We start from the raw sequence: 17,182 nt of genomic DNA on the forward strand, positions 1-17,182 counted from the left end.
CGTCTTTGTCCACCTCGTCTATTCCGCGCAGTATTTTATATGTCGTTATCATGTCTCCCCTGACCCTCCTGGCCTCCAGTGTCGTCAGGCCGATTTCCCTCAACCTTTCTTCGTAGGACAATCCCCTTAGCTCTGGTAATAGTCTTGTTGCAAACCTTTGCACTTTCTCTAATTTCTTCACGTGCTTGACCAGGTGTGGTGCTGCATACTACAGTATGGGCCTGACGTAAATGATATACAGAGTCTTGAACGATTCCTTACTGAGGTATCGGAACGCTATCCGTAGGTTTGCCAGACGCCCGTATGCTGCAGCAGTTATCTGATTGATGTGCGCCTCAGGAAATGTGCTCGGTCTTATACTCACCCCCAGATCTTTTTCCTCGAGTGAGGTTTGCAGTCTTTGGCCATCTAGACTATATTGTGTCTGCGGTCTTCTTTGCCCTTCCCCAATCTTCATGACTTTGCATTTGGCAGGGTTAAACTCAAGGAGCCAGTTGCTGGGCCAGGCTTGTAGCCTGTCCAGGTCTCTTTGTAGTCCTGCCTGATCCTCGTCCGATTTGATTCTTCTCAGTAACTTCACATCATCTGCAAACAAGGACACTTCTGAGTCTATCCCTTCCGTTATGTCATTCACATATACCAAAAACAGCACAGGTCCTAGGACTGACCCCTGTGGAACCCCGCTTGTCACAGGCGCCCACTCTGAGACCTCGTCACGTACCATGACTCGTTGTTGCCTCCCTGTCAGGTATTCTCTGATCCATTGCAGTGCCTTTCCTGTTATGTGTGCCTGATCTTCTAGCTTTTGCAGTAACCTCTTGTGAGGAACTGTGTCGAAGGCCTTCTTGCAGTCGAAAAAAATGCAGTCGATCCACCCCTCTCTCTCTTGTCTTACTTCTGTCACCTTGTCATAAAACTCCAGTAGGCTTGTGACACAGGATTTTCCTTCCCTGAAACCGTGCTGGTTGTCGATTATACACTTGTTTCTTTCCAGGTGCTCCACCATTCTCCTCCTGATGATCTTCTCCATGACCTTGCATACTATACACGTTAGTGACACAGGTCTGTAGTTTATTGCCTCATGTCTGTCTCCCTTTTTAAAAATTGGGACTACATTTGCCATCTTCCATACCTCAGGGAGTTGCCCAGTTTCAATGGACGTGTTGAAGATCTTTGTTAATGGCACACACAGCATCTCTGCTCCCTCTCTAAGGACCCATGGAGAGATGTTGTCTGGTCCCACCGCCTTTGAGGTATCAAGTTTGCATAGCAGCTTCTTCACCTCCTCCTTGGTTATGTGTACCTCATCCAGCACTTGTTGGTGTACCCCCCCTCTTCTGATTTCCTGGAGTCCTACTGGTTTCCACTGTAAATACCTCTTTAAATCTTGTGTTGAGCTCCTCACATACCTCTCGGTCTTTTCTTGTGAACTCCCCATCACCCTTCCTCAGTCTGATTACCTGGTCCTTGACTTGTTTTCCTCCTGATGTGGCTATACAACAGACTTGACTTTCGATGCTATGTCATTTTCATATTGTCGCTGAGCCTCCCTTCTTATCTGTGCACATTCGTTTCTGGCTCTTAGGCTAATCTCTTTATTTTCCTGAGTTCTCTGTCTTCTGTACCTTTTCCATTCTCTAGTACACCTAGTTTTTGCCTCACTACGCCTTTGGGTGAACCAAGGACTCGTTCTGGTCTTCCCATTATTTCTGTTTCCCTTGGGAACAAACCTCTCCTCTGCCTCCATGCATTTTGTTGTCACATAGTCCATCATTTCTTGTACTGGTTTTCCTGTCAGTTCTCTCTCCCACTGAATGTCTTGCAGGAAGTTCCTCATGCCTGAGTAGTTCCCCCTTTTGTAGTTTGGGTTTTCCCATCCTATTCCTGCTACTCTCTCTACTTGAAGCTCAACTATGTAGTCAAAGCACAGAACCACATGATCACTAGCTCCTAAGGGCCTTTCATACATGATATCCTCGATGTCCGAACTACTCAAGGTGAATACAAGGTCCAGTCTTGCTGGATCATCCTCACCTCTCTCTCTGGTAGTGTCTCTAACATGTTGATGCATGAGGTTTTCCAGTACCACATCCGTCATCTTGGCTCTCCATGTTTCGGGACCCCCATGGGGCTCCAGGTTTTCCCAGTCAATCTCCTTGTGATTGAAATCACCCATAACTAGTAACTTTGCTCCCCCCATGTGTGCTCTTCTGGCCACCTCGGCTAGTGTGTCGACCATTGCTCTGTTGCTCTCATCGTATTCTTCTCTTGGCCTCCTGCAGTTCTGTGGTGGGTTGTACATTACTGCAATTATCACCTTATGTCCCTCGAACTAGATTGTTCCTACTAAGTAGTCTCTTTCGCCCGTGCCATCCATTCCTTCCATTTTCTCAAAACCCCACTGGTTTTTAATGAGCAGTTCAACTCCTCCCCCTCTCCTCCCTCTGTCTTTCCTGAGGATTTGATATCCGGGTGGAAAGATTGCATCTGTTATCATTCTGGTGAATTTTGTTTCTGTGAGTGCTATTATGTCTGGGGATGTCTCCATGATTCTTTCATGCCACTCCTCACACTTATTTGTTATTCCACCTGCATTTATATACCACACCTTCAACTTCTTTTCTAAGACTGTGGTCTGGGGGGTACATTGGGGTTGGGGAAGGAACTATGGGTGGTTGCTGTGGGGGTGGAGTTTGTAATGCAGTGGATGGGAGCATTGGATATGGCATGGGTGTTTTGGTTTAGAATGTTTGGTTGCACTGGGGTTGACCTGGTTGGGGGGCTTCTACAGGAAGTTGCGAGGGAGGCTGTATTTGATCTTCTTCCTGGTGTGTGTGTTTGTGTGTGTGTGTGTGTGTGTGTGTGTGTGTGTGTGTGTGTGTGTGTGTGTGTGTGTGTGTGTGTGTGTGTGTGTGTGTGTGTGTGTGTGTGTGTGTGTGTGTGTGTGTGCGTGTGTGTGTGTGTGTGTGTGTGTGTGTGTGTATGTGTGTGTGTGTATGTATGTATGTATGTGTGTGTGTATGTGTGTGTGTGTGTGTGTGTGTGTGTGTGTGTGTGTGTGTGTGTGTGTGTGTGTGTGTGTGTACTCACCTAGTTGAGGTTGCAGGGGTCGAGTCATAGCTCCTGGCCCCACCTCTTCACTGGTCGCTAGTAGGTCACTCTCCCTGAACTGTGAGCTTTATCATACCTCTGCTTAAAGCTATGTATGGATCCTGCCTCCACTACATCGCTTCCCAAACTATTCCACTTACTGACTACTCTGTGGCTGAAGAAATACTTCCTAACATCCCTGTGATTCATCTGTGTCTTCAGCTTCCAACTGTGTCCCCTTGTTCCTGTATCCCATCTCTGGAACATCCTGTCTTTGTCCACCTTGTCAATTCCTCTCAGTATTTTGTATGTCGTTATCATGTCCCCCCTATCTCTCCTGTCCTCCAGTGTCGTCAGGTTGATTTCCCTTAACCTCTCCTCGTAGGACATACCCCTTAGCTCTGGGACTAGTCTTGTTGCAAACCTTTGCATTTTCTCTAGGTTTCTTTTCGTGCTTGGCTAGGTGTGGGTTCCAAACTGGTGCCGCATACTCCAATATGGGCCTAACGTACACGGTGTACAGGGTCCTGAACGATTCCTTATTAAGATGTCGGAATGCTGTTCTGAGGTTTGCTAGGCGCCCATATGCTGCAGCAGTTATTTGGTTGATGTGCGCTTCAGGAGATGTGCCTGGTGTTATACTCACCCCAAGATCTTTATCCTTGAGTGAGGTTTGTAGTCTCTGGTCCCCATAGACTGTACTCCGTCTGCGGTCTTCTTTGCCCTTCCCCAATCTTCATGGCTTTGCACTTGGTGGTGTTGAATTTCAGGAGCCAATTGCTGGACCAGGTCTGCAGCCTGTCCAGATCCCTTTGTAGTTCTGCCTGGTCTTCGATCGAATGAATTCTTCTCATAAACTTCACGTCATCTGCAAACAGGGACACTTCGGAGTCTATTCCTTCCGTCATGTCGTTCACAAATACGAGAAACAGCACTGGTCCTAGGACTGACCTCTGTGGGACCCCGCTGGTCACAGGTGCCCACTCTGACACCTCGCCACGTACCATTACTCGCTGCTGTCTTCCTGACAAGTATTCCCTGATCCATTGTAGTGCCTTCCCTGTTATCCCTGCTTGGTCCTCCAGTTTTTGCACTAATCTCTTGTGTGGAATTGTGTCAAACGTGTGTGTGTGTGTGTGTGTGTGTGTGTGTGTGTGTGTGTGTGTGTGTGTGTGTGTGTGTGTGTGTGTGTGTGTGTGTGTGTGTGTGTATGTGTGTGGGGGGGGGGGGCTTTATCAAGTGCTGCCATCTTAGAGCTCAGGGTTCTCCCAAGATATCAACAAAATGGAGGACGGGTTACTCAGAGAAGCACTAACAACATAGGGAGAAACATTTTTTCAGAGCCTTACAAAATGGGTGAAACTGTGGAAGACAAAGAGAGAGAGGCTGTGTAATATGATCACTTTATGAATGGCTACCTCCAGTTCCTTGAATCTATGCTGAATAACTTTCATTTTCTCCTGTTGTTATAAGATCCTTATGGGTTTACCTCTTCCCCTTGATAATAATAATAATAATAATAATAATAATAATAATAATAATAATAATAATAATAATAATAATAATAATAATAAAATGTTCCCAGGGAAGACTCGCGGACAGGGGGACTTGACTCCTTTTGTAACTGATAATGTCCTGAGATTCCTCGAGTTGGATCGAACGCTATCACTCTTCCTAATGGAACTTTCGCAGATAAGATATATACATTAGTAACGCTTCCGCTCACATTCCTCTGAGGACAAGTGAGGGTTGTCAGTGTAAGTGTCGATGTTTTCACCAGGACTGATGATCTCTCCAATATTTTTGTTTCAGCTTTCATTGGTCAGTAATTATGGTGTGGGAAGAAGAGGCGAAAATGAGAGAAACTCTTTGTCTTTACAAACCTGTGTAGGTGTAATTGAAGTACGTGGGATGTAAGGATATTGTGTGAAGGAGTAGGGATGCGGATGGGATGAAATGAGATTGTGTGTATGTGTTAGGATGCGCATGGCAAGAAGGTAGATATATGTAACAAGAAACTACAGTATCGCCACATTCTAGGAACAAGAGGTGATGGAAAGTGGAGAAAAATAAGGAGTATGTTCGTGTTTGGAGTTTCGACAGTGTATTGATTATCAGTCAGGCGTGTATGCTTGGTCACCCACCTGGTAATTCCCGGAAAAGCAGTCCAATCTCTTCCTACTTCCTTACTTGTTCCGCAGCAGTCATTAAGGTTAAGTTCAGCAGGCTAAACGGGAAATAAATAATTTCGACATTCCTACAATGTAGTTTTCAGTAAATGCAGGTGAAATTTTAGTGGTCATGTTGGAAAATAAATACCCAGATGTATACTCTAGACAGAAGTTAAGTGTATGAAATTTCGGTAATGTACGTTGGGTAACTGCATACTGTAACAAACATACTGTAACAAACATACTGTAACAAACATACTGTAACAAACATACTGTAACAAACATACTGTAACAAACATACTGTAACAAACATACTGTAACAAACATACTGTAACAAACATACTGTAACAAACATACTGTAACAAACATACTGTAACAAACATACTGTAACAAACATACTGTAACAAACATATTGTAACAAACATACTGTAACAAACATACTGTAACAAACATACTGTAACAAACATACGGGTGTATAGTTGTACTGTGTAAAACATAAGAACTTTATAATCGAGCATAAAATACAAAGAAAATATTTCTGCAAAATAAAAAAAAGCTTATCTAACAGGAAGGTCATATGCAGGTCTATTAACAGAAGATATACATTGATACCTGCATTACTATTAGCAAGATATAGAAAGTAAAACAGAGGCAGAAAACACATGGGAAAAGACGAAGTACATGGGAAGACCAAGTTGCAAAATGTCTTTTGGCCTACATCGAGGCTATCTGTTGACAAGGACTAATTAGAGTCCTGGTCACCTTTGTTTTTAGGCTATTGTGGCAATGAGAGTGGACTCTGTTTTCTACTCTTTCCGCTCACAATGTCGGCCTGGGAAAATAGTTGACGATTTTTTAATGCTTCGGTGCAAAACTTTTCGAGTTTAGCTTTCCCCATAACTAATGCTGTGCTACTGCCAACATTTAGTGATCCATGGTCAGCCGGTCGTAATTAATATCATGCTAGTTAAGCGACAAATGTTGCTATATTGAATCCTGAGTAACAGTGTCGCCCATGTAGCAGGATTTATCAAGTCACGAATGTCTATCCTAGTATCAGAGTTCCAGTGATCACAGCCAGCTATGGCAGTATGTCTCACCAGCCATGACAGTATATCTCACCAGCCATGACAGTATATCTCACCAGCCATGACAGTATATTTCACCAGCCATGACAATATATCTCACCAGCCATGACAGTATATCTCACCAGCCATGGCAGTATATCTCACCAGCCATGACAGTATATCTCACCAGCCATGACAGTATATCTCACCAGCCATGACAGTATATCTCACCAGCCATGACAATATATCTCACCAGCCATGACAGTATATCTCACCAGCCATGGCAGTATATCTCACCAGCCATGACAGTATATCTCACCAGCCATGGCAGTATATCTCACCAGCCATGACAGTATATCTCACCAGCCATGACAGTATATCTCACCAGCCATGACAATATATCTCACCAGCCATGACAGTATATCTCACCAGCCATGGCAGTATATCTCACCAGCCATGGCAGTATATCTCACCAGCCATGACAGTATATCTCACCAGCCATGACAGTATATCTCACCAGCCATGACAGTATATCTCACCAGCCATGACAATATATCTCACCAGCCATGACAGTATATCTCACCAGCCATGACAGTATATCTCATCAGCCATGGCAGTATATCTCACCAGCCATGACAGTATATCTCACCAGCCATGACAGTATATCTCACCAGCCATGACAGTATATCTCACCAGCCATGACAGTATATCTCACCAGCCATGACAATATATCTCACCAGCCATGACAGTATATCTCACCAGCCATGGCAGTATATCTCACCAGCCATGACAGTATATCTCACCAGCCATGACAGTATATCTCACCAGCCATGACAATATATCTCACCAGCCATGACAGTATATCTCACCAGCCATGACAGTATATCTCATCAGCCATGGCAGTATATCTCACCAGCCATGACAGTATATCTCACCAGCCATGACAGTATATCTCACCAGCCATGACAGTATATCTCACCAGCCATGACAGTATATCTCACCAGCCATGACAATATATCTCACCAGCCATGACAGTATATCTCACCAGCCATGGCAGTATATCTCACCAGCCATGACAGTATATCTCACCAGCCATGACAGTATATCTCACCAGCCATGACAGTATATCTCACCAGCCATGACAGTATATCTCACCAGCCATGACAATATATCTCACCAGCCATGACAGTATATCTCACCAGCCATGACAGTATATCTCACCAGCCCTACAATGCATCTAGACAACCACTTCAGTGTACTGTGTCAGCCTCTGTACTGTACCTAGATGAACTGCTAGTTTTGGGAAAATGCTAATCCGATCGGTTGTTAAATTTTGGAGTTTCAACGTTTGCAGCAGAGGAAAGTTTCGGTATTCTGTATCTGTGATACATCAGCCTTTGTTTGGTAGCATAATGTATTGTTATTGTATCACTTTCAACCTACAATAATTCTTCATATTTGAATGTGAATTATTTTTTTAGTATTTTAAAAGTTTAAATAAGATCTTTCAGTGTCTCTTTTGTAAGTGAAACATAATAAGTAATTTTAATCTGTCTTCCAGTAGTGTTTCTTAACGACAAAAAAAAAGTTTTCTTGTCTTTCTCTTCAACTTCAATAGTTTAACGTCATCTTTTACGGACTCTGAAGACTCTGAGAAACTTTGCTTATTTTGTGCTTAAAGTTCCTAACTTCAAGCATAAAGTTTTTTATAAAATTTCTTTAGATGCTTCAGTGTGTCAGTACATCCAGCTTCAGTTATGTGTTATATTTAGTACTTTTGTTTTTGATACTCGGAAGAGAGTTTTGTAAACACAGCCACCACCACCCATCACTTGTTTATGTAATATAGGGAAGGAAACCTTGAGATATTAGTTCAGTGGGTTAGTAACCCAGGATCATTCAGTGGGTTAGTAACCCAGGATCATTCAGTGGGTTAGTAACCCAGGATCATTCAGTGGGTTAGTAACCCAGGATCATTCAGTGGGTTAGTAACCCAGGATCATTCAGTGGGTTAGTAACCCAGGATAATTCAGTGGGTTAGTAACCCAGGATAATTCAGTGGGTTAGTAACCCAGGATCATTCAGTGGGTTAGTAACCCAGGATAATTCACTGGGTTAGTAACCCAGGATAATTCACTGGGTTAGTAACCCAGGATAATTCTATGGGTTAGTAACCCAGGATAATTCAGTGGGTTAGTAACCCAGGATCTTTCTATGGGTTAGTAACCCAGGATAATTCAGTGGGTTAGTAACCCAGGATAATTCACTGGGTTAGTAACCCAGGATAATTCACTGGGTTAGTAACCCAGGATAATTCTATGGGTTAGTAACCCAGGATAATTCTATGGATGAGTAACCCAGGATAATTCTATGGGTTAGTAACCCAGGATAATTCAATAGGTTAGTAACCCAAGATAATTCAATGGGTTAGTAACCCAAGATAATTCTATGGATTAGTAACCCAGGATAATTCACTGCATTAGCTACCCAGGATAATTCAGTGGGTTAGTAACCCAGGATAATTCAAGAAACCCAATTACTGGCCTATTTTCACTGGGGCATTTTGGCCTTCTTTATCAGGAAACGATCCGCAGCAGTTGGCTAACATCCTGATATCTATTGAACAGGAGAAAAATGAATAAGGACAAATAACCAGCGTCTCCACTCACCCCAAGATGGATCTTTGCGGTCGTGAGCCGATGGTGTTATCACTTATCCACCGGCCACTTAAAATTGTCTAGCAGGCTTTTTAGTGTTTGTGTAAATGTTTCAGTGAGAGCTATGGAGTTGGTGTTATCTGCATGTGGCAGTACAGGCTTAGAAGTTTATATTTCTCTGTAAGTTACGTGTCAAAACTGACTTTCCGGATTTATGTCCAGACTGTGTTTGTGCATGTGTGTGTGTGTGTGTGAGAGAGAGAGAGAGAGAGAGAGAGAGAGAGAGAGAGAGAGAGAGAGAGAGAGAGAGAGAGAGAGAGAGAGAGAGAGAGAGAGAGAGAGAGAGAAAGAAAGAGAGAGAGAGAGAGAGAGAGAAAGAGAGAGAGAGAGAGAGAGAGAGAGAGAGAGAGAGAGAGAGAGAGAGAGAGAGAGAGAGAGAAAGTGACTAAGGTGTTAAGCAATGGTGAGGAGAGGTGGAAAAAAACATTAATAAAAACTAAAAAAAAATGTGAGAAAAAAATATTTTTTATTGCCATATCAAAATTAGGAAATTAAACATGGAAAGCTTGCCATAGAAGATTTATATAAAATAAATAATGCATTAAGAAAAATGTAAATTCACAAAAATATCCAATAATAGGATGGATTGTGATGCTGTTGAGGGGTTAAAAATTAATTGATGATGATCCTGAGATAGTGAAGAATGTGATGATGGGGTGAAAGTACGAAAACGAAGGAGGAAGAGGAAAAAGAGGAAGAACAGTAAGACGAGGATAAAATTACGGAAGTGTTGGGCGGAGAAGAGAGGGACGAGAACGATGATTATAGTAAAGAGAAATGAAGTTAAGGAGGAGGAAGAGAGAGGAGGACAATTATAACGATGGTAAATAAAGATGGTAAATAGGAGGAAAGTGAAAAATTAAGAGAATACTGGAAAGGAAGGAAATTTGACGAGGAAATGAATAAAGGGAGACGAATAAAGTTGGGGAAGAAGTGATGGTAGAGGGAGAATAATATATACGTATATTGATTTTGATGAGAATGAATGGTATGACAAAATTGTATATCATATAACAATAATAAGAGTAAAATAATAATAACAATAATAATAATAATAATAATAATAATAATAATAATAATAATAATAATAATAATAATAATAATAATAATAATAATAATAGTAATAATAAATTATAATAACAGGAAAAATAATAAACTAAAATAACGAAATATATTATTTAAGCAGGAAAAACTAAAGAGACTCCAAATTAACCAAGACGGTAGTAAGTAGAATATTTTGTTACGTGTTAAAGTAATCAAGAGATGTTAAGGCGGATGTTGGAACACTGACTTTGATGTCGCCTGCGTCGGGTCGCAGCCTCCAGCGGACAACACCAGTGTCTCGGGTGAAGAACTCTAGGTAATTCTTCTATATTTATACCGCCGTATATGGAACCTGGGGAATATTTAGTGGTAAATTAGTTCAGTCTTATTTTTCCTTATTTTATCTATTATATCCTCCTTATTTTATATACAGTTTGGGTTGCTTAATATTCATTTTTCTGAAATCGGTTTGGTGGAAAAGGCGTCTCGATGTGTGTTCAGTCTGGCGATCGAGGGAAGTAATAGGCGGCTCCAGGAACTACATCTCAACACCATCAAGCTCTAATGGGTTATTTCACACCTCTCAAGGGAAGCTGGAGGAAGTGTGAAGGATAACTCAACCTATATGAATAATAAGGAATGGCAATCGTGCGTTAATGAAGCATAATGTTCTGTAGTTACCCATTAATGCATAGGTCATTGTTGGTAACGACCTTGGCGAGGGTGACAGTGGTGATGTGTGGGTAAGGTCAGTAGTGAGGGTGACAGTGGTGATGTGTGGGTAAGGTCAGTAGTGAGGGTGACAGTGGTGATGTGTGGGTAAGGTCAGTAGTGAGGGTGACAGTGGTGATGTGTGGGTAAGGTCAGTAGTGAGGGTGACAGTGGTGATGTGTGGGTAAGGTCAGTAGTGAGGGTGACAGTGGTGATGTGTGGGTAAGGTCAGTAGTGAGGGTGACAGTGGTAATGTGTTGGTAAGGACGGTAGTAAGGGTGACGGTGGTGGTGTGTTGGTAAGGACGGTAGTAAGGGTGACAGTGGTGGTGTGTTGGTAAGGACGGTAGTAAGGGTGACAGTGGTGGTGTGTTGGTAAGGACGGTAGTAAGGGTGACAATGGTGATGTGTTGGTTACGACGGTAGTGAAGGTGACAGTGGTGATGTGTGGGTAAGGTCAGTAGTGAGGGTGACAGTGGTGATGTGTGGATAGGGTCAGTAGTGAGGGTGACAGTGGTGATGTGTGGGTAAGGTCAGTAGTGAGGGTGACAGTGGTGGTGTGTTGGTAAGGTCAGTAGTGAGGGTGACAGTGGTGGTGTGTTGGTAAGGTCAGTAGTAAGGGTGACAGTGGTGGTGTGTTGGTAAGGACGGTAGTAAGGATGACAATGGTGATGTGTTGGTTACGACGGTAGTGAAGGTGACAGTGGTGATGTGTGGGTAAGGTCAGTAGTGAGGGTGACAGTGGTGATGTGTGGGTAAGGTCAGTAGTGAGGGTGACAGTGGTGGTGTGTTGGTAAGGTCAGTAGTGAGGGTGACAGTGGTGGTGTGTTGGTAAGGACGGTAGTAAGGGTGACAATGGTGATATGTTGGTTACGACGGTAGTGAAGGTGACAGTGGTGATGTGTGGGTAAGGTCAGTAGTGAGGGTGACAGTGGTGGTGTGTTGGTAAGGACGGTAGTGAAGGTGACAGTGGTGATGTGTGGGTAAGGTCAGTAGTGAGGGTGACAGTAGTGGTGTGTTGGTAAGGACGATAGTAAGGGTGACAGCGGTGGTGTGTTGGTAAGGACGATAGTAAGGGTGACAGCGGTGGTGTGTTGGTAAGGACGATAGTAAGGGTGACAGCGGTGGTGTGTTGGTAAGGACGGTAATGAGGGTGACATTGGTGGTGTGTTGGTTAGGACGGTAGTGAAGGTGACAGTGGTGGTGTGTTGGTAAGGACGGTAGTGAGGGTGACAGTGGTGGTGTGTTGGTAAGGTCAGTAGTGAAGGTGACAGTGGTGGTGTGTTGGTAAGGACGGTAGTGAGGGTGACAGTGGTGGTGTGTTTGTAAGGAGGGTAGTAAGGGTGACAGTGGTGTGTTGGTAAGGACGGTAGTGAGAGCTACATTGGTGGTGTGTTGGTAAGGACGGTAGTGAAGGTGACAGTGGTGGTATGTTGGTTAGGACGGTAGTGAGGGTGACAGTGGTGATGAGTTGGTAAGGAGGGTAGTAAGGGTGATAGTGGTGATGTGTTGGTTAGGACGGTAGTGAGGGTGACAGTGGTGATGTGTTGGTTAGGACGGTAGTAAGGGTGACAGTGATGGTGTGTTGGTTAAGACGGTAGTGAGGGTGACAGTGGTGGTGTGTTGGTTAGGACGGTAGTGAGGGTGACAGTGGTGGTGTGTTGGTAAGGACGGTAGTGAGGGTGACAATGGTGATGTGTTGGTTAGGACGGTAGTGAGGGTGACAGTGGTGGTGTGCTGGTTAGGACGGTAGTGAGGGTGACAGTGGTGGTGTGTTGGTTAGGACGGTAGTGAGGGTGACAGTGGTGATGTGTTGGTAAGGACGGTAGTGAGGGTGACAGTGGTGATGTGTTGGTAAGGAAGGTAGTGAGGGTGACAATGGTGATGTGTTGGTAAGGACGATAGTGAGGGTGACAATGGTGATGTGTTGGTAAGGACGGTAGTGAACGTGACACTAAAGGGTGTTGATGGTAAGGACGGTAGTGAAGGTGACATTAACGGTGTTGATTGTAAGGACGCTGGTCAGAATGAGAGCAAATAACGTTCTCGTGGGAACGTGTAACTCCCAGTGTATTCCTGACTGTATTTTCTGGTGCAATTCACTTCCTAAAGAAACTAGATATGATTATGCCTTGGAGGCCAGCTATCACTTAAGCCGGTTGGTAAAAGTTAAGAGGCGGGGACAGGAGATGTGGCTCTACCACTACAAACACAATTATGTGGGTGCAAATTGAAAACATACCATAGGTTAAGTGCATTTTTGTCTAATTCAGCCTTACTGTGTACTTGAGGCATTTATATCTCCTGTAAGTTATACCGTGTGTTCGCTATGTTTTTCTGAATCTCAGAGTTGGACACCCACGTGCATCGATCTGGTGGCGTGAGCGATCGATTAAAACATACACACTGTCTAGTGAGTATATGCCATAGCTTCATTGCTCTTTGTCATTCAGCCTCACATCTGACCTAGTTCCAGGGTCTAAATTGGTCATATTACTTGGTATAATACCATGGTTCCTTTGAGTGTCAGAAGTGTTCCACTTCTAACGCCTCTCTGTTGCGATGTGCACGATCGATTAATACTTACGAACACTGTCTAGTGAGAGCATCTCCGGCATCCTGCTAACTTTATAACTGCGATCGTTGCCATTTTTCACATCCACTGTCCCTCTTGATAACACTTCCTTGTGTAGTCCCAGCACGGCTCAACCTACAAGACGTATCCATGCGGGTTATGGGTAAGAGAATTCTAGCACCTATAGCAGTAGGTGACAAGAGTGGTGTGGAGGGGTGGCTCTCGTGGTAGAGTTGGGTCTGGCTGATACTGCTCATTGTATGGGTGTCCAGTCAGGTCGCTCGCCAGAGGTGTCAAGTTCCTCGTTCAGGGGCAGCGCCCTGGACACGGACTCTTCCCTCTCTCTCCCTGGCTAATCCTCCCCACAACCTTAAGGTCTCTGGGTACACCACACTTCGTTACAGAGTAAATTAATTACAGAAATTTGTCAGAGTTATTCTTTGTGTGGTGCAGGGAACTTTATTAGGTGTGGATCTGAGTTTCATTGTGTTATTGCTTCTACAAGACTGTCCCAGTGGATGTGAAGAGCTGTGCGTTCATAATAAGGACGGTGGGAATGAATAATAGTGGACGTGCTCGTGTAGAATATTGTGTGTGTGTGTGTGTGTGTGTGTGTGTGTGTGTGTGTGTGTGTGTGTGTGTGTGTGTGTGTGTGTGTGTGTGTGCTGGCACAAACAAGTTTCCACAGAGACTCCACCTCGTATATCTAGTGGTGTGTCACTTGAGAGTGGTATAACGTGGTGTACAATGGTAGGCAGGAAGAGGCAGATGGTAACAAGATGAAGTGAGAATTGAGGTAAGGATTGCTGTACAAGAGGCAAGTGTGGAAGGTAGCGTGCATGTCTGAGCGAGAGACGAGGTAGGTGAAGTATAACAGACGGGTGTGATAGGGAACCATGGGTAGCGTGTATGTGTGCGTATAGTCAGGTGAATCTATGATCTCGCATCATCTCTACAGGAAATAATTATCGCTGATTATTTTAATACTGACCCATCATTTTACTTCTCAAGGAGATGGAATGAGAAGAGAACTAGTGGAAGACACAAGGAATGAGTACGAAAAATGACAGAAAAATTCGAGTGGTGAACTGAGATAAATAATATACGAAGTGGGAGGAAAGTCCTGAAGAGTAGATGGAAAAGATAAGATAATACAAGGGAGGTAGGTGGGAATAAAAGGAAGGGAACTGATAAAGCAAAGGCGAGCGGAAGGGAAAGTTAAGGGAAGGGAGTAAATGGGAGACAGAGAGAGTAAAGGGTATGGAGGAGGGAGAATAAAATAAAATAATAATATTTCCTCCTGGATTTTTATCACAACACATCAGTCACTAAAGCACAATAATATATCCACAGAATCTTTCCTCAATGGTTAAACCAAATCAATAAATGTATTGATATCAAAAATACATTTCACACTCCATAGTATCTTCGTAGTCAAGAATAAAGGAAGTTTTTCTAGATATAAATAAGTTACTAATGATTATACTCACAAGAGTATTAAGGCATCTATTCATTTATTGTGGCACTTATACAGTTATTTTAGTATTTACAGAATTAATACAATAGTTATACAGGGATTGCTGAACTTACACAAGGATAAAGGCATTAAATTTTATAATTGTTATATCGATCGTCCTGTAGTCAACACATTAAAAATATTTCAGTAGGTCAGATACAGAATATAGTGTAAGTCGATACTCGTAGTGTCAAACCCTTAATGCTGGTGAAAAGCTCTTGATCCGAGGTAACTGGGGCTAGCCTTCTTTACCCTCGAATTTAACTTGATTGTCTCACTTTCTCAATGATTATAATAAATAATGGTTTGATTCAACATATTTTTTTCTTGCGATCAGTCCAGAAAATTAATGTAAATAAATGGGAATAATAATTCTAGAATTACTGACAAAATGTTAGGTAAAAGAACACAGATGCAACTAATTTGACATTTTATTGTGGCAATGTTTAGCTCTCCAGGAGCTTTGTCAAGCTGTAACAGCTTGACAAAGTTCCTGGAGAGCGAAACGTTGCCACAATAATCTGTCACATTAGTTGCATGTGTTCTTTTACTTAAATATCATTGATCGGCTGTTTATGAGAGCGCTTGATTAAACAGTCTTGAATGTTGTATAAAGATAGTAACATCAATGTTTGCAGTATGTTAGGTTTGGTCAATATCCATACCATCACGACTTGATTCAGGGTACTGGGGCAACCCTACCTTCCCTTGGATCAAACTCTAATGCTCCACCACCTCTTTCGTACCCCAATGGTGCATTATAACCCTCATGAGTTTAGCGCTTCCACTTAATAAGAATAATAATAGGGGTCAGGTAGGTGGTGATGGTTGCCGATATGATGCTTTCCAGGGCATAGTTCTAGCTGCTCAGTCAAATTATGTTCCAAATAGGGAAATCAGATCAAACAAAAATGATCCTAAATGGATGAACAATAGATTAAAATATCTGATTGGTCAAAAGAGAGGCATATATAGGCAAATCAAAAGAGGAGAGGGGCAATTAAGAAATCGATATATTCAGTTAAAGAGAGAAATAAAAAAGGGAATTAGAAAAGCAAAAAGAGATTATGAGGTTAAAGTTGCAAGAGAATCGAAGACTAACCCAAAAGGATTCTTTCAGGTATACAGAAGTAAGATCAGGGACAAGATAGGCCCACTCAAAAGCTCCTCGGGTCAGCTCACTGACAGTGATAAGGAAATGTGTAGAATTTTTAACACATACTTCCTCTCAGTTTTTACACAGGAGGATACCAGTGATATTCCAGTAATGATAAATTATGTAGAACAGGACGATAATAAACTGTGCACTATTAGGGTCACAAGTGACATGGTCCTTAGGCAAATAGATAAATTAAAACCTAACAAATCCCCAGGCCCTGATGAACTGTATGCAAGGGTTCTAAAGGAATGTAAAGAGGAGCTTAGCACACCTTTGGCTAATCTTTTCAACATATCACTACAAACTGGCATGGTGCCAGATAAGTGGAAAATGGCAAATGTGATACCTATTTTCAAAACAGGTGACAGGTCCTTAGCTTCGAACTATAGACCAATAAGCCTAACCTCCATAGTGGGAAAATTTATGGAATCAATAATTGCCGAGGCAGTTCGTAGCCACCTTGAAAAGCATAAATTAATCAACGAATCTCAGCATGGTTTTACAAAGGGACGTTCCTGCCTTACGAATTTATTAACTTTTTTCACTAAGGTATTTGAGGAGGTAGATCATGGTAACGAATATGATATTGTGTATATGGACTTCAGTAAGGCTTTTGACAGGGTCCCACATCAGAGACTATTGAGGAAAATTAAAGCACATGGAATAGGAGGAGAAATTTTTTCCTGGATAGAGGCATGGTTGACAAATAGGCAGCAGAGAGTTTGCATAAATGGGGAGAAATCAGAGTGGGGAAGCGTCACGAGCGGTGTTCCACAGGGGTCAGTGTTGGGCCCCCTGCTGTTCACAATCTACATAAACGACATAGATGAGGGCATAAAGAGCGACATCGGCAAGTTTGCCGATGACACCAAAATAGGCCGTCGAATTCATTCTGACGAGGACATTCGAGCACTCCAGGAAGATTTGAATAGACTGATGCAGTGGTCGGAGAAGTGGCAGATGCAGTTTAATATAGACAAATGCAAAGTTCTAAATGTTGGACAGGACAATAACCATGCCACATATAAACTAAATAATGTAGATCTTAATATTACGGATTGCGAAAAAGATTTAGGAGTTCTGGTTAGCAGTAATCTGAAACCAAGACAACAGTGCATAAGTGTTCGCAATAA

At 42.8% G+C, this 17,182-nt stretch overlaps 1 protein-coding gene across 1 annotated transcript in view; it reads right to left on the bottom strand.

Moving 5' to 3' along the window:
* Positions 1 to 17,182, bottom strand: part of LOC128695040 (Guanylyl cyclase at 88E) — a 532,612-nt gene that overhangs the window by 28,720 nt on the left and 486,710 nt on the right. The window contains exon 15 of the mRNA XM_070091517.1: positions 10,337 to 10,441. Within this exon, the coding sequence (XP_069947618.1) occupies positions 10,337 to 10,441 (105 nt within the window). The remainder of the gene's footprint in view (positions 1 to 10,336; positions 10,442 to 17,182) is intronic.

The sequence above is a fragment of the Cherax quadricarinatus genome, chromosome 35 (genome assembly GCF_038502225.1).
Source record: "Cherax quadricarinatus isolate ZL_2023a chromosome 35, ASM3850222v1, whole genome shotgun sequence".
NCBI lineage: Eukaryota > Metazoa > Arthropoda > Malacostraca > Decapoda > Parastacidae > Cherax > Cherax quadricarinatus.